At 39.1% G+C, this 23,555-nt stretch overlaps 2 protein-coding genes across 3 annotated transcripts in view; both read left to right on the forward strand.

The window, feature by feature from the left end:
* Window positions 1-14,356, forward strand: part of LOC122666773 (aspartic proteinase 36-like) — a 65,335-nt gene extending 50,979 nt beyond the window's left edge. The window contains exons 9-10 of one of the 2 annotated variants that reach the window (XM_043862843.1): window positions 10,619-10,690; window positions 14,098-14,356. In XM_043862843.1, the coding sequence (XP_043718778.1) occupies window positions 10,619-10,690; window positions 14,098-14,249 (224 nt within the window). In that variant the 3' untranslated portion in view covers window positions 14,250-14,356. The remainder of the gene's footprint in view (window positions 1-10,618; window positions 10,691-14,097) is intronic. The other variant, XM_043862842.1, reaches the window with a different exon arrangement.
* Window positions 14,357-19,459: 5,103 nt separating this feature from the next.
* LOC122668044 (probable sodium/metabolite cotransporter BASS3, chloroplastic) lies at window positions 19,460-23,388 on the forward strand. The gene is made up of 5 exons (XM_043864576.1): window positions 19,460-19,980; window positions 20,547-20,642; window positions 20,747-21,053; window positions 21,149-21,396; window positions 22,891-23,388. Exons 1-5 carry the CDS (start codon window positions 19,577-19,579, stop codon window positions 23,126-23,128), a joined length of 1,293 nt encoding a protein of 430 aa, XP_043720511.1. The 5' UTR covers window positions 19,460-19,576; the 3' UTR covers window positions 23,129-23,388.
* The last annotated feature ends 167 nt before the right edge of the window (window positions 23,389-23,555 follow it).

The raw sequence follows: 23,555 nt of genomic DNA on the forward strand, positions 1-23,555 counted from the left end.
AGCATAGCTCAATTTTTTGCTGCTCCAAAGGTACCGCCAACTCTGTTTCTACTGTTTGTTTGATTCCTATGGGCAGCCAACACATCGGATGGTCATTGGTTGATGAGAATGGAAGGTTTGCATCTTGTTACATTTGATGGTTGTTAGTTGAAGTTCTTTTGAAGTCTTTTTCTGGATGTTATGTGGTGAATGACTGTTGGAATGAAGTTAGGATGCACATGAGGTGTTTGATTTAAGTCCTTCTTAAGGATTTATCTTCTTTTTGCTGCTGTGACTGCTTGAGCTGTGTGTTGTTCTCTTTGTTTGCTGGTTTTCTTGCTTGTGTGTGGGTAGAGATTACTCCCCAGTTGTGCAAGACACCAATCTGTTTTGTTGAAGTTTTTTGGTACCATGTCTATTGTATCTGGGCTGATTCTGAGGTCAGTGGACCAATTTTAGCTAGTGGTCTCCCCACTATGGCTTCCTTTGACAATCCCAATGCCCAAATATCTATTGTGAAATTGGACAATACCAACTACTTGGATTGGTCCCGTTCTGTGAAGTTGTTCCTACGCGGTAGGGGAAAGTTGGGATATATTACTGGCTCTATCAAGGCTCCTGCTAGTCTGCTACAACTGATCCAGGCTATCTCAAGTGGGAGACTAAGAACTCCACTGTTATGACTTGGCTGTGGAGTTATGACTTGGCTGATACTCTCTATGAAACCTGAGATAGGTAGGAGGTTTATGAGTAAGGAGACTGCGAAAGATATCTGGGACAGTGTCTCCAAGGTTTTTGATAGAGTTGGTGATGCAGCAAAAGTGTATCAAATCCTCCAAAAAATCATCCATATGAAACAGGGTGATAAGAGTATATCTAATTACTACAACACTGTTATTAGTTTGTGGGAGGAATATGATCACTATAACAACCTCCAGCTGTCCAATTCAGATGATGAGCCAAAGGTCTACAGAAGCCGAGAAAATGAAAGGATCCTTATTTTGCTTGGTAGCCTTAACCCGGAATATAAGCCTCTTCGCTTGTAAATCTTAGGGAGATCTCCCTTTCCATCTCTGGATGAAGTGTGCAGCTACTTGCAAAGTGAGGAAACCAGGAGAACAACTATAGATATTGCACCATCAATAGAGAGATCTGCCCTTGTTTCTAGTTCCCACAGAGACTGGAAAAGTGGGGGAAAAGGCCAAGGGCCAACTCGTGGAGATCACCGTGAGAGGTTTAAATGTGATCACTGTGGAAAGCTTGGACACACGAAGGATAGGTGTTGGGATCTTCATGGACAGCCGCCTGGTATGCGTGGTGGTTCATCTAGTGCCCGTGGAGGCAAGTGAGGGGGAGCTAGGGCTTACTCTGTGACATCTGAGTCTGAGACATCTGGACCCCAGCCTGCTCCTGACTCCATCTCACAGGATTATATTGCAGCCCTCCACCAGTTGATGTCTCACCTTGGAGGGTCAGCTACTGGTTCTACCTCTAGAGGGTCAGCTACTTCTGCCTCAGCTCTGCAGGTCTCGTCTGCTCCTACTACACCCACCTGGATTATTGATTCTGGAGCCTCTGATCACATAACTGGTATGTCACAGTATTATGATTCCTACTCCATTTTCTCTGGCCGGGACAAGGTAAGGTTTGCTGATGGTTCCCTTTCTTCTGTCTCTAGTAAGGGTAATGTGAGAGTTACTCCTATTTCCCTTGAGTCTGTCCTTCATGTTCCTGATTTTGCTACTAACCTATTATCAGTGAGTCACCTAACCAAATCCTTAAATTGTTGTGTCACCTTCTTTCCTTCCTATTGTCTTTTTTCAGGATTTGGAGACAAAGAGGGTTATTGGCAGTGGGACTGAAAAAGAAGGACTCTACCTTTTTGAACCACGGTTACCTGATCAATCTACTGCTGTAGCTTATATTTGTGGTCAGAGTGACCGTAGTACTTCGGAGTCTGTAATGCTTTGGCATCAACGTTTGGGTCATCCCTCTTTTGTTGTTATGAGGAGACAGTTACCCCACTTTACTTCTTTTCCTTCTTCTTATGTTTTTCAGTGTGAATCTTGTATTTTTGCTAAACATTGTTGCACAACTTATCCTTATCGTGGTAATAGATCTACTGCACCTTTTTTCCCTTGTCCATACTGATGTTTGGGGGCCTTCTCCTACTACTTCTTTATCTGGATTTCGTTACTTTGTTTTATTTGTGGATGACTATTCTAGGTCTACTTGGACTATTTTGTTGAAACAAAAGAGTGATGTTTGTGATGCTTTTAAGGATTTTTATCAACTTATCAGTACTCAGTTCGGTACTCGAATCCAAATTGTTAGATCTGATAAGGGGGGTGAGTACATGTATGGGGGGCTCCACCAGTTCTTTACTGATCATGGCATAATCCACCAACTGGCATGTATTGACACCCCTCAACAAGATGGGGTGGCTGAGAGAAAAAACCGTCACTTGTTGGAAATCACCAGGGGTCTTCTCTTTGGTATGCATGTGCCTAAGACTTTCTAGTCTGATGCACTTCTTATCGCTGCCTTTCTCAATAATTGGATGCCATCTCCACTCCTTGGCTCCAAATCTCCCCTGGATCTTCTTTCTCCTCAGTCCCCAGTCTTCTCCTTGCCTCCAAAAGTCTTTGGTTGTGTTTGTTATGTTCATGTCAACAAATCAGCCCGCATCAAGCTTGATCTCAAAGCTCTCAAGTGCATCTTATTGGGCTACTCTGATTCAACCAAAGGGTATAAGTGCTACCATCCCCCTTCCCGAAGGCGATTTCTCTCCAAAGATGTCACCGTCTTTGAGTCTATCCCTTACTTTTCTTCCCTTCAACATCCTGTTTAGGGGGAGAGTACTAGCAGTGAACAGGATGTTGATGTCATTCCTTTTCTATCTCCCTTGCCTACCTCCACTTCCCCATTCCTATTTGATATTGGAAAGTACAAAGAAGTGGATGTTGTTGATGATGCTGATGCTGATGGTGTTGTTGATATTGATGCTAGTAGCGGTGGTGATGCTAGCAGGAAAAAAGAATATAAGGGAATAAGATTCAAAGATGGTGTATTCACAAGAGGTGAATGCTTGTTGAAGGGAAAAGGAAAGCAACCATGGTATGAGTTGAAGGGAAAGAAACCCTGCCAAAACCCCTCTTTGGATCCACATCCTCAGGCTCATCCTCCTCAGTCAGGTAATACTTCTACTTTTGAATTAGATCTTCCCATTGCTATGAGAAAGGGGAAGAGAGCTTGTACTAACCCCATAGCCCAGTTTGTTTCCTAAGACTCTATTTCTCCTACAGGTATTGCCTTTTCCACTTCCCTTGAGTCTTCTTTCATTCCCAAAAATGTCACAGAGGCCTTATCTGATCCAAAATGGATGCAAGCAATGTCTGAGGAAATAGTAGCTCTGGAGAAGAACAATACTTGGACACTAGTTGATCTTCCCAGGGGGAGAACTCCAGTTGGATGCAGATGGGTTTATAAAATCAAGTATATATTCGATGGTACAGTGGAAAGATACAAAGCTAGGCTGGTTGCAAAAGGGTATAGTCAGGTGTATGACATTGACTACCAGGAGACTTTTGCCTCTGTAGCCAAGCATAACTCAATCAGGGTTCTTCTTTCAGTGGCAGCCAATAAAGATTGGCCAATGTACCAATTTGATGCGAAGAATGCATTTCTTCATAGAGATTTATCAGAAGAAGTATACATACAGCCTTCACCTGGTTTTAAGTGTCCCTCAGCTGAAGGGAAAGTGTGTCTCTTAAAGAAAGCTCTCTATGGACTTAAGCAGTCTCCTAAGGCCTGGTTTGAGAGATTTAGACAAGCCATCCTGAAGAATGGGTATTATCAGAGTCAAGCTGACCACACCTTGTTTATCAAGAGAGGTAATGGTACAGTTACAGCCCTCATTGGCTATGTTTATAACATTGTGGTAACTAGGAATGATGTTGCTGAGATAAATAGATTGAAGTCTTATCTTGCTAAACAGTTTGAGATCAAAGACCTTGGACTCTTGAAATACTTCTTGGGTATTGAAATATCTAGATCAAGGAAAGGGATCAACATCTGCCAAAGGAAATTTGTCTTGGATCTTGTGAAAGAGGTAGGCATGATGGGGTGCAAACCAGCAACTTCTCCCATTGATCTGAATCATAAGCTTGGTGATGAATGTGGTTCTTCTCTTATAGCTTGGTGAGTCAGTTCATGCATGCTCTCAGGAGTGGACATCTGGATGCGGTGTATCGCATCATTAGATACTTGAAATCCTGTCCAGGAAAAGGTCTTCTATTTGCCAGACATGACCATTTGCAGATTGAAGGCTACACAGATGCTGATTGGGCTGGTTCAATCTCTGACAGGAGATCTTCTGGGTACTGTACCTTTGTGAGTGGTAATCTAGTTACCTGGAGGAGCAAGAAACAACTAGTTGTAGCTAGATCCAGTGCAGAGGCTGAGTTTAGGGCAATGGCTCATGGAGTGTATGAGCTTATATGGCTAAAGAGACTTCTTCAAGACTTGAGTTTTGAAACTGAAGGGCCAATAAGACTTTATTGTGACAACAAAGCTATTATAAGCATTGCCCATAATCCGGTTCAGCATGATCGAACCAAGCATATTGAGGTTGATCGTCACTTCATCAAAGAGAAGCTGGATTCTGGGTGCATTTGTACTCCCTTTGTGAAGACAGTTGATCAAGTAGCAGATATCTTCACCAAGGGTCTCACTCCTAGTCTATTTAGTACCTTATTGTGCAAGCTGGGAATGTATGACATTTATTCTCCAGCTTAAGGGGGAGTGTTAGAGTTGTTAGAATATCTTGTATAAGGGTAGTTTTGTCATTGTACTGTTATAAGACATGACCAAATTGTATTTTTCTTTTTCTTGTTTTATTTCTCTTACCTCCCTAGGGAGGTCTGTGTAATTTAGAAGAGTTTATTAATGAAGTAATATGTGTGTTGAGAACATCTCAACACACATAATCAATTATTCTCCCAACCTTTCTTCTTCTTCTTCCTCTCTTCTCTTCTCTCCTTCTTCTCCCTCTGGTTTGCTGTAAATCTCTTCTCTCTTAATAGAATCGATCCATCTTCAAGTTCTAACTTAGGGTGCCAATGATCCAGCCAAAGAGAAGTAGAACTCCCATTGCCAATACAAGAGCATATAACTCCAAGGACAGCAGGACGAGTAGCAAGAATCTTGCACCATACCCAAGAAGCATCAGACGTGGTAGAGACAGTCCAAATAGAGTCCAAGTAGAGGAGCCCAGAATAAATCCATCAACCCAAATAGTTCTCGTTTTGGAGGCAATCTTCCAGATCAGCTTAATGATTCCAGCTGTGTTCACGTCTTTGATTCTCCTAATACCCAATCCTCCTTCCTCTTTTGGAAGACAAATTGAAGCTCAACTAATGGGGTGAAGAAACCTTGAGGAGTCTGAGCCTTTCCAGATTAAAGAAGACATGAGGGACTCCAAGGACTTGATGGTAGATTGGGGCAGTCCATAAATGTCAGATCAATAAATATAAGAAGATTGCAAAACAAATTTGATGAGGACCAATCGCTCCCTGCATATGACAGAAGCTTGCCTTTTCAAAGTTGAAGCCTTATTCTGATGAGATCCAACATAGGAGTGCAATGGTGAGCAGAAAGCCTAGCCGGAATCAAAGGTGCCAAGATACTTGATAGGAAGCAGACCAACAAAGAAACCAGATTTTTCAATCAAAGTAGCTTTATCCAATTCAGAGACCCCTATTAAGAATAAGAGAGATTTTGTTGGGTTGATCCGAAGGCCAGAGAGATCTTGAGATTGCTGCTGGCAATACATAATTGATTCAAAGGAACTGATTGAGGCATTGGAAAATATCATGAGGTCCTCTGTAAAAGCCAAATGGGAGAGCTTGAGAGCTTTGCACTTGGAGATAGGGGATATAAGTTGCTGATCTGTGCAAATTTGGATATTCCTTGACAAAACTTCCAGTACCAAAGTAAACATATAAAGTGAAAGAGGGCACCCTTGGCAAATTCCCACTGACAATGCAAAGTAGCCAGCTGGGCTGCCATTGATCAGACTGAAAACTTGGAGGGGAGATGCCATAGTGGATCCAATGAACAAAAACTGGAGGAAATCCCATCTTAGTCATCACCTTGTCTATAAAGTCCCATCTCAAAGAATCAAAGGCCTTGTGGATATCAATTTTCATAAGGGCAGCTGGGGAATGGTTTTTCCTTTCAAAGTCTCTAACAATCTCGTTACAAAGGAGGATATTGTCTGAGATATTCCTACCAGAATTGAAGGCCGACTAATTTTCATTGACTAGAAGATCCACAACAGCCTTAAGCCTGATGGCAAGGATTTTAGCAATAAACTTGTATAGCAGGTTGCATAGAGCAATAGGTCTGAAGTCCGACATCACTGAAGCACTTTCCTTCTTAGGGATGAGACAAAGAAAAGTGTGATTAACCCCCTTGATCTGACTGGGATTGAGGAAGAAACTCTGAATGGCCTTGATAAGATCCTCCTTTATGATATCTCAAGTAGCTAAAAAGAAGCCCATACTAGAACCATCAGGACCAGGTGTCCGGTTCACCTTGAGAGAGAGAATAGCAGTCACAATTTCATCCTCATTTGGAATGGTCCAGAGGGAAGAGAAGAGCTCACTGGGGATGAATTTGTTAAGCAAGTTGTTTGGGATAGGACTAGGATCTGCCAAAGAGCCACTAAATAGATCCTCAAAGTAATCCATTGCCATATCTTCAACATCCTTGACTCTGTTAACGGGGGAACCATCAGGGGCCATAAACTGTAAAATGGAATTGATATTTGTCCTCGATTTTCATGGAACGATGAATATGCTGAGTTAGAATCCCCTAACTCCAACCACTTAACCCTAGATTTCTGCCTTAGGAAGTTTTCCTCTTGAGAGAGCAAGGAGGTTAGCTCTAAAGAAACAACTTTTTCTTCTTCTGCCTAAGGACCATTGAGATTATCTGTTTGGAGCTGCCAAAGGACCTTTGAAATTACTGGGGACAAGTTGTTCAGGATGTGTAGCTGACTAGTGGTTTACTTGTTGAGGCAAGCTTAATTAATTGATCTATTAACCCAAAAAAGAAAAGGTGAATAATCGATCATTCAGATATATTGTATGTTGCAATGTATTAAAAGGCATTGGGAGAAGAAACCGTTTGTTCCAGCTTTACATCCACGAATCAGGTTACATACAACAACAAACTCAGCCTTATCCCAACTTAATGGGATCTGCTACATGGATCCAATCAAACAAAGTAGGTAAACTAAGATCTAGGCAAAATAGGGGATCAATGAATCAGGTTACATAATCAGCAAAAATGTGTAAACAAGATATTAGATTCAGAGTTTTTTGTACAAGCTCTGGCTGTGCTCCTCGCTCAGATTTCTCTTCATCCCTCCTTTAATATATATATATATATATATATATATATATATTTATCATGGTTTGTGAACTCGGTTTCGGTACTGGTTTCGCCCAGCCAAAAAACCGAGTTGGACCGTGATCTCGGCAAGTTGGTGCATTTTTTTTTTTTAACTCGGTTGATGGTTTTGGTGGATTTTTTACTTAGTTTGGTCATGAAAGTTGGTATACAGCCTATTTTGGGCCATTTAAACACAATGGCACTATCAGATTGTGAAAAATCAAAGTCCAAATAGGAGTTTGACTTAGTGGGAAACCAGGACAGACACTTATTTATGCCTAATATCATTTAAGTAAATTTGTTTATATCATTTACTTAAGATATTATTCATAAATACGTAAATACCCCCTATTTGAATCCAATAAAAATAGTTCAAAATTCAAATTCCAAAAGGATAAAAAGTCACACCCCCCCCCCCCCCCGTTTAAGAACAGAAACTGGATTTTTGGCTGTAGGTACAATTTTCAATTTTTAAATGCTAGGGTTTTTCTTAAATCTATAAATTCCATAAATCTTAATAAATTAAAACATTGCTAAAAACCAAAAGTGCGGTAAAATATTCATTTGTTTTAAGTCTAAAAAAAATTATTTTCATTCAAAACGATTTTGACAGCATTCTCGCACACCAAATAAGGTTTGACCGAAACATAACTCCTTCAATTTAAATCAGATTTAAGCAACTTGGATTTATTGGAAAATTTTACAACTAAGCTTTCAGATTTAAGCAATCTTGGATTTAACAAATATAAAAACAATTACTTAAATGATATTAGGCATAAATAAGTGTCTGTCTTGCTTTCTGGCATAAATAAGAGTCTATATACCAAGGTTTGCATAAAAGTTTGCCATCGAGACCACCGAGATCTCAGGTAAGACATTGTATTTCTCCATTTCGCCTTCAATCTTGTCTCGGTTTTTTAAAAAACCGAGATCTCGGCTAGCTCTTGTACTAAGATATATATATATATAGTATGAAAATATATGGCGAAAGGTTATATGTACAGCCATGCGTGTTCATACATATAACCATGAGATGGAGATAATAGGGGGATCGAAATGACCAACCCCCCCCCCCCCATTTGATGAGGCAATCGATTCCCATATTCATTCTTATATATATATATATATATATATATATAACCCTTTTCTGAAAGGAAATGAAAACCAATTTTTGTGGTCGTCATTTGTCAGTTCTAAGGATGTCTACGCACTGAGTGTTCAAACAAGTCCTAATTGCAGATTTGAGTTAAAAAGGAAAAAATAGAGAAAGCTCAATACTATGGAGCCTTTCCTATTCTACAGAAAGGATGTTGAGCCTTTTCCTATCCATGATCCAATATTTTAATGAGACATTTTGAACCCATGCTGAAAATTTTTCCATTTTTTAATGGTATATATGAAAATTATAAAATATATAAATTCAAATTAATTACATTTTCCATAAAATTGTCTCTTTTGTAGAGTTTTAAAAATTGGTGGAGTTTTGGGAAATTTTCATACTATATTAGTTAAAACCTAAAATGCTTCCTATTTTTTTCTATAATTTTTGTGTTTATTGTGGATAAAAAAATATAAACTCTACAATTTTATGGTGAATAATATTTTATCATTATGACTTAAAATTTTTTTATATAAGAAACACATAATTTTTATCAACAAAAAGGTAGAAAGACATAAATATGAGATATTTGATGAATAAACTATTATGTTTTTTTGTATGTAATATTTAAATATGTTACAAATATATTATGTTTATCTTCCGAAATTGCACTTGACAGCAAATGCCCCCTACTTCTAGGATGATGTTGGCAGTTTCGACCGTTTGATAGACGGTTCGAGGTCCAGGTTTGCCACGTTTCAAATTTCACAGTCAAATTGAATCTTTTATCCTTCAATGTATTGGCATAACTTGTATGTCCAAGTACCCCCTCGTAGCTCCTTCACTCTCTTCTTAGTCCTGGCTTTTGTTGTGGTTTGTTTTGCCACCTGTCCAACTTGGATTGGCTGAAACTTGACATCTGGATAGGGGACCCTAGCTGTCCTCAAAATTTGGCTCGGGTTAGATATTTGATGTCAAATGCAATTTTAGAGGGTCACCTAAGTGGGTGTCTCGTAAGTCGTAACAAAACCTGATTTAAATGAAATATTAATATTTGTTTAAAATTCAAAATACAGAATAGTTAAGGTAAATATAAGATAATGTAGTAAAAGTACTTGACATGTTTTGTAGCCATTTTTTATTTATGTATGCTTCATGAAATTGAGTTACCAAATTTATAATTTTTTGTGGTTAAAATAGGGAAGTGCCTAATAAATACAAAAGTAACTACATCATTAACAAATGACATTTGGATTTGGTTATGGTCACATTGATGTACAACCACATCTACATCCATTGCCACAGGATGTTTGTGATAATGATGCTGTCTTCTTAATGCCCAGTGATTGGCATGCGAACCAACATAATCCTGCTGTGGGTACAAGGCTTGATATCAAATTAAGATAATCTAAATAATGTATTTAACTCTGCTGTGGGGCAATAATGTTATTTCCCATTGCCTAAAATAAGATAACTTACAATGGGTAATTGAAACCAGTGCTCATTTGTTCCCATGCATAGGTTTCTTATGAGGCATCATAATCATGAGGAATCTGGGTCAAAATCACACCAATAATCAATAGAATATATTTTATTTGAGGAAACTAGATATTCGGAGGATTCTATTTTTTTATTTTATTTTTTATTATTGGATCATTAAATACATGTAATCACCCCTTCCTTATGAATAGAATGTACAAATTGTGTATCCGAGGAGGCCTCTCTCTCTCTCTCTCTCTTTATTCCTTTCTCTTCCTCTCTTATCTTTCTTCAAAATACTATTCTTGGTACTGTTCACTCTCCCTCTTCTATGCAGTTTACCCCTCCGTTTCTCCCTGCAATCAATCTGCTTTCTTCCCTAGGCAGCAGCCTCTTCTTTTCTCCATCACAGGCTTACTGGAACATACAAACCAGCAAGTGATTCGTTGATTCCTAATCCAGGTTTAGGATTAGCTGGCTGCATCATTAATTCATCAATTGTTAAGAGCTTGATCAACCTGGTTAATGATTATTTCTGTGACAAAAAATGTGTCTATTCATGTTCTTTGCAGCCTTTCACTTGTTCCTATGTTCTTCATGCAGATTTAGTATTATCAAATAAGCTTGTTTTATATGACCTTGAGAATCAGGTCATTGGGTGGACCGAATACAATTGTAAGTTGCTTTCTTCTTTCTTGGTTGATGCTATGACTTTTTTTTCATAGAGAATTACTGTATTAACCCAATAGTGTCACCTTTATATATATGTATAAATAAATAAATATATATATATATATTGTGAATAGTATTTTCATATATGATGGCTATATGTTATACTAATCTTCATGGGGAACGAGCTTTAGCTCTCCATGGACGATTCGAACTTGAAATTTACCCAAACATAATTGCATGGAGCCACTAGAGGCAAACTTTCTCGTATTCCCTGCTGAACAAGGCATGCATATGAAAATATAATGTTGAGTTCTATTTATCTTTCTCCCTTTGCTTGTTTCTCCAATTTAATTGTTAGGTGGTAAGAATAGTATGGAGTATTATCTTGGCCATCTTGTTGTCAATTGAGACACTCCTTTTGGTACCTGCGTCTTCCTTTTGTTTTTGGCTTTCCACCTAATATGGATTTGGGGCTGGATTCTCTATAAGATACTTCCCTTTGATGTGGGAGCATCTCAAGCTTCAAATAGTGTAGTTGTCTCAGTGGAACAGTCATATTCAACTCAAGGAGATCATGCACACATGGAACAACATAGCCGATATTCTGTTTGAATTTAAGTCATTATATAGGTTATTTCATTGAGTTAAGTTGTGTTTATGGGTTATTTCGTTCACTTTCTGTTAGGTGATGGTTGGGAGGTCAAAGCCTGTATTTTTTGGCCACTTTCTGTGACTATTTGAAAGTTTTTGGGGTTATCTTCTCAATGAGACCAAAATATCGCAATCTAGACTTCATTTCGACAGTTATGGTTAACACGTTCAAAATGTTTTTTTATGAAATGGATATCATTACATTCACATGGGGGGAACTGAGGGAGGGGGCTAAGAGAGGGGAGGATGGAGGCAGGACTCAATCCTAAGACCTGGTGATCAATTGGCCATGGTCCTTACCAGCATGCTAGGCAGGCACCTTCTACAGTTAATATGTTATCAGTTTGAGGTGGGATTTTTATTTTAGAAATTTTAATTTGATTAGGAATTCTCCACCTTGGATCTTATTCTGTAAGTTGACACTTTATTTGTCAAGGGAAGGGTTTAAGCACAAGCTGGAGTTGCTAAACTGTAATTGAATCCAAATTATACATAACATTCAGCATGTCTTATTTCCTGGCAATATTAGTGGTCACAATTGTTGGTAGCCTATGAGTTGATTCTATGAGACCCACTGTAATTCAGAGTTCTAGCTTCTGAACACAAGATTTAGGTTTCCTGCACGATTCCTTGGGTTTTTTGGTTTCAGTCAACAAGCTTTTGCTGGTGTTTGGCTATTTCTATTGCTTCCAACTGCAGCTAGATTTCCTTCTTACAGCTATTTGTTCTGTGTGTGTGTGTGTGGGGAGGGGGGGGGGGGGGGAGGATTGGGGTATGCCGCCAGCTTTCCATAAGCCAGTGGCATATACCAATCATAGGGCTGGACACAGGAGGGCAAGGGGGTCTTTTCCAAAGGGAGAGGAGGGAGGATGACACATGCTGAGCATCCTGGTGGCGTGCATTTTGGATGGGGTTGTTTGCAAAATTAGCAAGCCTTCCCTTAATTTGATAAGTAAGAGTATGATTCTTTGGGCCCCATCCCACTATTCTTACAAACCTTACATTGGGCATGTCTTAATTTCAAAAAATATTTGAAATTTAGACATGTATAGTGTAAAAGTTAAAAAGAATAGTGGGACTCGCTCAATTGTTCTTGCATATTTAAGGAGCTTTGTGAGGTTGACTGACTCATGTTCGTGGAGAAGATTTGTTGTTCTTTAGTGCATTTTATCTTGATAGGTGGTTCTTATTCCTACAGTTATGCTACTATATTTCCAGCACTCAAGTTCTGCATATTAATGAATTATGTTGTTCAACATAGTACTAAATCTCATCTCGGAAGGCTATTTCGGCCAGACCGAAATTTCGCCGAAATATTGTATTTTTTTCTATGAGTTTTGCTTGGCCATTTTGGGGGGTAAAATGCCGAAATGCAGAAACGAAATCACCGAAATAGCCTAAATTTTGACAAAATGGTGAATTTTTTTAGCCCGAAAATTCCGAAATACTGCATTTTTATTCATTTTGACATAGCATCTTGTCTCAGCCTGGCCAAAATATCCGAAATTTCGGCGAGATTCTGAACTATGTTGTTCGACAATAGAAAAGGGGGAGAAAAGAAGTTGTGGGCATATCTCAACATCTATTTGAGCAAGTGATAAAGATGTTCAATCTGGATGCTAAGAATCACATCATCTTAAGGTGGTGAGAATGTCTAAAAGCCCATATCTCCAACTACAATTGAAACCTTCCCATAAATATGCACTCACCCTACACTGCAAAACTGCCTACGCAGGAATAATGGCTGCTACCCTGAGACCCCAATGGATGTGTAAATATTGGCTTTAATGGAATCACCAGTTCCTGGAGTCCCAGCATGAAAGTAACTACTCCCACTTGACTTCTGAAATACCATCTTTACCCAAGATCTTAGATCCTCTGTTGAATAGACACGAAATCTAGGTCCATTTGCGTTAAAGAGAGAACTGTTCCAAGCCCTCAAAATCTCTGCTGGTCAGCATGCTGGTCTAGAATCTTGAACCAGTTCCTCCAGAAGGACTTTTGGATATGAACTTGAATTGATTACCTTTAGTCCCCATCGAGCTAGACTGACAGTAACTGCAGTGATTGGGGGATAAAAATAATGTTTCATATTGCATTTCTACTGTATGTTCATTAGTACTTCATTGCCGTCTGTTTTTGGTTCCTGTATGCTTTTACTTTTGTGTTTTATCTCTCTACATTCCTGGCTTTTATGATTTATGCCTCAAGCATGAACCCATATTGTTGGATGTTGACTGAAAAATTTGTGAATAGAATGATGAAAGCATGGATCTTGTATGTCCTTTTCATCCAAAGATACTACATTTTGAGAATCTTTTAAATGCAGAAATGAACTCAATCGCTTACCAATGATAACACAATTATTGTGCTTCAAGCCACAGAATCCAATGCCATTCTTAATGAAAGGATGATTTGGCAATTCTGAGAGTTGGATATGTAAGGAATGGTCTGTATTACCCACACAAAATTTCAGATCCAAATTCAATCCAAATGTGTTGATGCATCCCCTTGATAGTTCATGTGCCCGCTTGGTATTACTGAATTTTTCAGTGTTTTATTTTTCCACTTGACAAACTCTGATTAAAATGTAAGTTGATATGTGAGCAGGGTACCTTAGGGTATAATCCACAAAACTTCTGCTACATCTGACTTGCTACATTGCAGAAATAGGAGGGTGTCCAAAAATGTTTGGACGTGCCCATCCAGGAAAACCGGAACTGTGTTATTTTTCAATTGACTTTGTCCTTTGTTTTCAGGTACTTCAAGCATTGAACTGAAGGACGAGAAGACTGGAGCTTCATATGAAGTAGGTGCTACCAATCTATCTTCTTCTGCTAGGGGCTTGGAAGTAGGAAAGTGTATAATATTGTTATTTCTATCCATCATGGTGCATACTTTAATTTACTGAGATCATTGCCAACATGGGTTGTATGGGTTCTATTGATTTTTGTTTTATTATTATTTTTTTTTAATGAAAATATTTATGCATGCCTGATTGTTGTAAATGTATGTACCTCCTGAAAAACAGGTTTCACTTATTTCCATCCTATGCATATCTGAGAGCTACACCCCACCCCCTCTATCTCTCTATTGTATCCAAATGGGTAAAAGCTCCTTGAGCCAAAGCTAAAAGAGAAAGCGGTGACAATTTTAGATGTCACCAGGTACAAGCCCCCAACCCCACCTTTTTTTTTTTTTTGGTTTTACTTCCTCTGATTAAAGTTTAAAGTTCCCTTCAAATAAGTGTAATACCTTTAGACCAGAGGAATTTCATGCCTCTGGAACATGGAAGTATTTTCATGCCTTGGTGATTACAGTTTTAGGTATTGGGATCGGATTGGCCGTATCGGTATTGACCGTAGTTGACCAAACTTGACACTAGTCGACAGATCGGATTGGGTATCAAATACGGATATGGATTGGCTGATCCGACCAATATGGCTTTGAAAACCTACAACTTAATGTGTTTTTGTATTTTCTTAATTCTGAGCTCTGATCTCTGTCATCTCACATCCGATCGGCTTCAAGTTTGGAGGGCCTTACAGTTTTTTGTCACTTAATACATCTACCGGTGAAAATCTCCCATCCACTGGTCGGAGTCGCTGCCGGCAACATTTTCATCCATCATTTTTGCAATTTTTATTTTTTTTTTGCTATAAATTGTTGTTATATCATGTAATAACATATTATGTTGTTGATCCTTACAATTTATCAATTTATTTGTAAAAGATTGTATCAAATAGCATAAAATTAAAGTGATTTATAATTTTTTATTTGGAAAATTATTAAAAAATAAGTAAATACATGGAAAATTATTAAAAAATAAGCAAATCTCTGAGCTTTGAAGATTATATCCAGGGCTGTAAACGGATCGGATTCGGCTCGGATAGTGCTATATCTGCATCCGCATCCGATTAGCTATTAGACGGATTCGGATAGTGCTAAACGGATCGGATATTTTATCCGTTTACATGTAAATATAGCTTTTCGGATAGCTATAGCTTATCCGTATCCGCATCCGTTTAGCTTTCAGACGGATTCAGATAGTGCTAAACGGATACAGCCACGGATACGGAAACAGATTTTGGCTATTCATTTACACCCCTAATTATATCTCTATTTTAATCAGACCTTGTTTAGGAGCCATGGAAACATGCCACATTTTGAGCCAGACCGGATGAACAGGATAATTATCTTCAGCTATTTCTAAATTGTATGCCGAAGCAACTGAAAAGATACCATTAGCCGTGCGTAACCAAATATATCTATCCCCTTGAGAAAAGATAGGAGTTGGTATGACTAAGATTTGTAGGGCTACATCAGGTGGCCACCAATGAAAAATAATCTCTACTTTCCAACTTTTAGAATTATGATCTATAAGTTGATGGACAGTAGTTAGAGCAAAGGGGGTGAATGTTCACGTACGTGAGCATATGTGAATGACTCACAACCGTTTAGATGGAACATTCCCACATAGTAGATTCCATCTAAATGGCTGTGAATTGTTCATGTAAACTCACATACCTGAACATTCCCTGCACTCAGTTGGAGTTTCCAAAGGCATGGGAAAGGGGGCTGTACTAGATCAAATATTCAGAATCCAAAAGTCCGACCAAGGGTTGATAAGAGAACCATCCTCTACTTTAATGAATAGCCCTTGTTGTAGAAGGGGCCGAGCACTCATGATAGACTTTCAACCCCCCCCCCCCCCTCCCAAGATGCAGTGGTGGGAGTTAGCTGTTGCATGAAGGAAGTCAGAGTTGGGAAAATATTTCTGCTTCAGACTGCCACACCGCTTGGGACGACATATAGTCTTCCAACTCATTGTTGGAACAAGGGATCCTTCTGGATCAATGCATGTGAATACTTTTGGAGTTCTCATGAAAGCTTGGACTCCGGTGCATGGATTAAGGTATCGGTATCGAATAGGCTCATAGGCCTGATCATATTGATATCGGTGGAAGCGATACTGATACCCGGCCAATCCTAGATTGAGTATCAGTATTGGATCAGGGGTAAAATCATAGAAAATATCAATTTTAATAAAAAGTAAAGATAAGATTGACTGATCCAAAACGACACCGATAGCAAGATCTCAATCCTTACTCTCCTCGTAGCATTCTAGGGCTGTTCTTCGGAACAACACCAAACTCCTTTGCTTCCCGTGTTCGGGGTGACCAGATATGCTTTTTCCCAACGTTTCTTTTCAATGTTGCTTTATGCTTGCTGTCACGTACTTTGCTTTTGTATTGCTGTGATTGTGATAATACATGGGAAAAAGATCATGTGCATGCGGGCAGCCGGCTGCATGTGTAGCACCAGGTTCAAGGCAGCGTGCTTTGGCCGCCTTACCCCTGCTCGGGAGTGAATTAGTAATTACTTCTTCCTTGACCCATCATAATTTTGTTGGTACGTAATCCGGGACCTTTGTCGCCTACAGTTTCCTGTCCAGTATAATTCCTACGGTTTTCTAACAAGGGGGGCGAAATGACCATTCCAGCCCCTGACCAAACACTTTGCCTGGGTGAGGTCCACCCCCCTCTTGTTAGAGGACTGTAGAAACCGTATCGGGCAGGGAATCGTAGACGATAAAAATTCACGTAAACCGTGCCCCTTGATAAATATTGACCAATATCCAACGGGTTCTAGCTTTTTAGTGTTCAAGGATTTGTCCATGGTTGAGCACATATTGCTTGATTTGGGACTGGACTCCCTTTATCGGCATTCTTTTTTCTTGACAATATTATGATTCAATTGAAAAGTATTGAAAGATTAAGCACTCGATATTTCAAAATACAATTGAACCAAAGAGAAGAATTGTAACAAGGATAATTCATAATAGAAATTTGTAAGGAGAGAAAGGATAGCCAATTCAATTTGAAATATAAGATTCGACTTGTTCATATCTACTTCTGAGATTATACTTGGTTTTTTACCATCTCAACTTTTCTTACAATGTTTTTACTGAACTCAACATTAATTAACCCAAGTGATTAAGTCACACTAAACTTATAGTAGTTTCACAAGGCTAACCATTGACAGCCCAAACAACTCTCTCAACAATGCTGAGACGAATAAAGGCTCAATAGCCAAGATATACAAAATGAAGCTCAAAGGTATACAAATGAATAACATAACGATGATTTTCACAATACAGGCACAAGAAAGACTTAAATGATGTTCGATTGATAGTACTATAAGTGTCTTACTAAACGATCCAGATCTTCTACGGTATGCTGCCTGTAGCGGCTTGAGCGGTGCAGACTGAGCTGTGCATGCAATGACCGCCTTATCCCTGCCCAAATGCCTTACCCGAGCGGGGGGTAAGGCGAACATTGCACGTTTGGCCTAGTCTACACCGCACAAGCCGCTACGGACTACGCGCTGTAGAAGATCTGATTTCCTTGCCAAATAGCCTCAACGTTGTCCTTAAATAAGGTTCCAATAGGACTCAAGAAATCTTGCCAAAATAAGCCCCAATGGGCAAATAACTGACCAACCCGGTGAGTCGGATGTCAATGACCGTTATTATATAGAGCTGTTCTGTAGTCATTAATTTGAACAGTAACTGAAACGACGCCGGCGGATTGCCTAATCGATTGGATGACCTCCGACTACCGCCGGTACAAAAGCCAGATAGAGTTTTTTCTCTGGAGATTTGTAGTCCGTTGTTACCAGTGAGCTGGTGAAGCGACTAGTTGCTCCTTAAGAGCTCTTGGCAACGAACATGTGAAGTGACTAGATGCCCTTTAATTTTAATACTTCATTTGATTTTGAAAAACTACTTTTCAATAAAATATGTTATAAGTCAAACCCTCTCAATTTAGGTCATGTCAAATCTCGAGGTCTATCTACCAATAGGCAATAGATCCTAATTAAGTCAAGGTATATCATTGTAAATTAATTTAAATATATATTATTTTTTTCTATTTTTTTTTGGGGTATAAATTTTTTTTGGTTATGTCCTAAGTGTTCATGGTATGAAAATCGCCGATTTTATAAGAGATACAAATTTAAATATAGAAACTATAAGTATGGAGTTGTCTTCCGATATGGTCCTTGATGAACAAACCACTTAATCACAGATTGAGCTCTTCTCCAAGGAGCCCAGCACGCCCAGGGGATATCTTGCTGTTGGGCTGTGCTGCACACATCTCGATTGTGCGACACAGCCCAAACCTTGGATGCCCTCGAGCACTCGCTGAGCTCCTTAGAGAGGAGTCGGATCCCTTAATCACTTAATGCTCTTGACCTGCTATTTGAATGCAACATCTCTAGCAAATTGATTTACACAAGTCACATGATCATCATTTGTCATTTACTGCCTTAAATGGATGGTGAAAACTTGATCAACCATAGAGCGATTTGCCAACAAATCATCATGTATACTTATATTTAAACTAGAAATGGACAAATATGTCAGTATAATCAAACACCTCAAAAACAATTAGTTATTTTACCAAAACCCAAACACCAGCTAAATAGTAGTTCTATATATTCCTCATAGCAAGTATATACCGAGCATAAAATCTAAAACGACTAAGATAGCTTGAAATCTTTTGGAATATTCCTTCCAATTGCACTAGTGCTTGGTTCAATCAAACACAGCATCATATGCCTACGAACCAAATGAAGCCAAATGTGAGTATGTTGGACCGAACCGGGTTGACATTTTTTTAACCAACCCAAATAGAGTTAAACCGCCTGGGTTGATGGGTGGGTTTATTTAGGATATGTGGGGCCGGTCAAGAATCGCTCTCGGCCTCTTATTGTGTTAGGTCATCAACGCTCGTGGAATGAATGAGAATCCTCTAGAAAGTATGATTATCACCACGCGGCCGAGCCATGCACTTCATGATCCCATGCGAACAAACACTTAATAGGACACATAACTAACTGTCAGTCTGTCACAGTTCAGATTTCAGATCACCAGTGTGTACCAACACGGAGTCATCCGTGCTCAAGCCTTTATCACCGTTAGATTCTTTGAGTAAATCACTAACCCTCCATTTCGTGTGATTCTTTGACTTTTAAATAATACACAGAAGTACATAACCTGGCTATGATGCTATCGCCTCGTCTCTTCACTTGGACAGCCACTGGTTTTGTCGACTCTTTCCCTTATTCTCTCCCAAAATTTCGCCGGAAAACCAATCCTTTCCGGCGATGTGTGAATGAAGCCGAAACCCTAATTTCTTCAGCTCTTGTCTTTGTTTCTTTCTTATCTTTACTGGTATGGCTTCGATTTCTTGTTTTTCATTCGTGAAGCCAATCACTCGAAGCAATTGCTTGCGTGAAGAGAGACAGTTTTGTTCATTGAAGCAGTTGAATTCGACTTTGAAATCTTCTTTGTGTTCTGTTAGAAAAAAGTATGGTTGTTGTTCTTTGGGTTTGAAACATCGAAAGAGGTTCAGTGGTGGGTCATCGTTTGCATTTGCTTGCTCGACTTCGCCTTTTATTGGCAGAGTGGGAGCGCAGATACGAGATGGGAATGTTTCTTTGTTGTCGTTTGGGATAGACCCTGAGAGTATTTCGAAGCAGGTTAAGAGCGATACATCTCAGTTGTTATCGGCAATGCTTCCCTTTGTTGTCGCTGCGACTGCAGTTGCTGCTCTCACTCAACCTGCAACCTTTACTTGGTAAGAATTGATGATTGAGTTCTTGCTTCTCTTCTGAAAGCTTAATTTCTATTCATATTTTTTCAGTTCGAGAAAAACCTTTTTGTTTATTTTGTCGCTCTTTCTGATTTTTCTTTTAAGATATTTTCTTCTTCATTCTTGTTATTGTGGGTAATGACTTCGTAGTGTTTATTATTGAAAATTAAATAACATCCTTGACTTGATTACGGTTCTAAGGCAGAAAATGTTATAAAATTACAGAATTTTAAAATATTTTTCTTGTGGGAATTTATTCTTGAATTTCAGTTTTTGTTCCTTTTAGGAATTCTGGGATTTCCCCAATTCCCCACCCCCTTTTTTCCCTCAATACTTAATAGTGGTTATTAAAATTTCCGAATACTTGAAACTGCAGATGGAAATTGATGAATTTTTATTTAATTAGCAAAAGGGCCAAAGGGATATGAATCTTCTTTTTGGTGCATGCGTATTTTATCTCCATGTGAAAATGGATCTCGTTTCTGTATTCTGCTTATCTTCTGTCGAGACTCGAGATTCCAAAATAGAGTTTAAATTGAATCTCATGCCAGGGTATCAAAAGATTTATATGCTCCTGCTCTCGGTGGAATCATGTTATCAATTGGAATTCGACTGTCAATTGATGATTTTGCTCTTGCATTCCAAAGGTGATTTTATCTCCATCAATTCATTATCTTCTTTTAATTCAGTTTCTTTAACCTTTTGTACTTTGGATATGCTTCCAAGTTTCTCTTTGACAAATCTGTTGCAGACCTTTACCACTATCTGTTGGGTTTATCGCACAGTACGTGCTGAAACCAGCTCTGGGGGTGTTGATTGCCAAGGCATTTGGTGCACCCCCAATGTTCTACGCAGGTTTTATCCTCACAGCTTGTGTTGCGGGTGCCCAGCTATCAAGCTATGCCAGCTTCTTGGGCAAAGGGGATGTGGCCTTAAGCATCCTCTTGACCAGCTCGACCACAATATCCTCTGTGGTTTTTACTCCTCTTTTGACAGGCCTGCTTGTTGGGTCTGTTGTCCCAGTTGATGCAGTTGCCATGTCAAAGTCGATATTGCAGGTAAACGAATTTCTATTGACAATTTTGCATTAAATTGGAACTAATGTTTCTTTCTCCTCAGATAGGTTCATAAATGATTGTCTTGGGTTTTGCAGGTTGTGCTTCTTCCTATCACTCTTGGCCTTGCGCTCAATACCTATGCAAAATCAGTTGTCAATCTTCTTCGGCCTGTGTTGCCATTTGTTGCCATGATTTGTACTTCTCTGTGTATTGGAAGCCCTCTGTCGATTAATCGTAGCCAGATTTTGTCTTCCGATGGTCTCCGATTGGTTTTGCCAGTATTGACATTCCATACTATGGCATTCACTGTGGGGTATTGGGTATCCAAAATCCCAATTTTGAGGTAATTGTATACTAGTTTGTCTTGTTCTAGTTTTTAAGAAGATTAGTTTTGGAAGGAACAGTAGGTAGAAAGCTCCTCATCCCACCCTATTCAATAAATACCATGATTTTTGGACTTCTATGACTCAAGATACAAAGAGAATGGGTATTCCAAAATACTGAACCCAAAGCATATCCACATAGCTTACTTGATATCGCTAGATTCAAACTCATCATGGTTGAAGTGAGCTTCTCACCCATTAGGCGTATGATGCAGGAACATTATTTCACTATTCTGCTCCATCTAGGTCAATTTATTTTGTTAAGAGAATGATTTTTAAATAAATGAGCATGAAATTGTTGAAAGAGTGTCCACAGATGAGCATATATACATTGTAGAGGTCCTGACTGAACTCCTGTGTCCACTCTGAATATTTCCTCTGAAATAAATAGTGAGATGGTGAATAATTTGATCAGTAGTACTTGATAGTTGCACATGCTTAATAATTTATTATCCGTCCAGAGAAAAGTTCTTATCCATATCTGTCACGTGAACATGAAAACATCTCCAGCGTGATTTAACTTTCTGAAAATGGGAGTATATTTTCATTGCTTGGAAAACTTCAATTTCATGGAATGGTTTGAGATTATAATTGTCTCAATAATATTTCAAATTTACAGGCTTTTTTTTGGCTGTACGTTTGGTGTATCAGCAAGATTGCAGTAGCTCAGAACTTTAGGAATATAGAATGAAGTCTTTTTCTTTTTTACCTTTTGCTGGTGAGTTGTTTTGGGAGAAATTCAGCTCCCTGTTGGCACAGCATATGACAGACTCTCGGCTTACTGATTCGGATGCCCATGATGGTGTCTTATTTCTTAAAATGGGCAATCATGGGAAATCTGCTTGGACTTGGAAGGAAAGACATTGAATTCTTGTGTTTTATTGGAATATTGCAAATGGAAATAACGAATTGATTTTGATCACATATTCCATTTACAAACCCCCACTCCTGGTTTGGACCTTAGGTGGAGTTATATGGTGTGAGCTTTTTCTAAACCTCTTCTCTAAATAACTAGTGCCTAATCATCAAGGCAGACGGTCATCGCCTTGACTTGTTTCCTTCATCCACTCTTGTTTGTTTTGGGACTGCAGACCACCGTTCCTTCGATTTTATAGATCAGAATCAAGTCTGTTATATATTTATCTTTAAGAAGACTTCTTGTATCTAATATTCGCTCATTCATGTCCAATTTTCTGGTCTTTGACCAGAAAGGTGAATGCTGAGAAACTTAGATTTAACAATTCAAGTGTGCCCGGCAACCTGTATCATGAGCTTCAAAATATAGGCTTGTAGCTCCTTCCCCACACTGCCTCTCTTGAGGCATTCACCACATGTGGTACCCTGTATGATTCAAATTCCCATGCCTGGAAACAGGTCGATCTCTACTCTGAATTTGGCAAATTATGGCTGTGATTGGTCCAAGCTTAATAACTATTTTGTGTTTGTGATGGCAGGCAAGAAGAGTCAGTTTGCAGGACAATTTCATTATGCACAGGAATGCAAAGCTCCACCCTGGCTGGGCTTCTTGCTACTCAATTCCTTGGTAGCAGTCAAGCAGTGCCTCCTGCCTGTTCTGTTGTAGCCATGGCTATCATGGGTCTTTGCCTTGCTTCCTTTTGGGGCAGGGGAGGCAGAATTAGAGACGTAGCGTTCTTTCTCTTATCAAAGACTGGTTCGGTTGTGAAGGCATAGCGAACTGACTGTATTCTAGCAATCCGGGAACACTGGCCGCATTCCCACAGTTACCCAGAGAAGCGAAAAGAATTGCAGATTGTGACTGGTCAGTTCCATTCATGTTCATTTTGTTTATGCACAGAAGTGGAGAGAGGACCTTGAGAAGCAGTAGGTGACTTTTCAGAGCATATAGTGGAGAGAACGAAGAAATATACATTGTAGTACTGGAAAACAGATAATAGCTTATGCAGATCAGATGATATTCCGATTTTTGCACTTTGTAGCAGCTGCTCCCCTGGGGCTTATTTGTATATGTTCCTCTGTATATATCAATCTACCTGTTGTCTATCTTTACCAAAAAAAAAATCTACTTCTTGTCTATTATTTCTTAATAAGAATAGTGGAAGTGGGAAGCCTTCTGATCCTGTCACTGGAACTTAAAACA

This window comes from Telopea speciosissima, chromosome 7 (assembly GCF_018873765.1).
Source record: "Telopea speciosissima isolate NSW1024214 ecotype Mountain lineage chromosome 7, Tspe_v1, whole genome shotgun sequence".
NCBI lineage: Eukaryota > Viridiplantae > Streptophyta > Magnoliopsida > Proteales > Proteaceae > Telopea > Telopea speciosissima.

Excerpts from the sequence above, each read along its gene's own strand:
- LOC122668044 (XM_043864576.1), top strand. The coding sequence starts at position 19,577 with ATGGCTTCGATTTCTTGTTTTTCATTCGTGAAGCCAATCACTCGAAGC. Across the intron at positions 19,981-20,546 it reads CAACCTGCAACCTTTACTTG|GGTATCAAAAGATTTATATG; the intron begins GTAAGAATTGAT and ends ATCTCATGCCAG. Across the intron at positions 21,054-21,148 it reads TGTCAAAGTCGATATTGCAG|GTTGTGCTTCTTCCTATCAC; the intron begins GTAAACGAATTT and ends TGGGTTTTGCAG.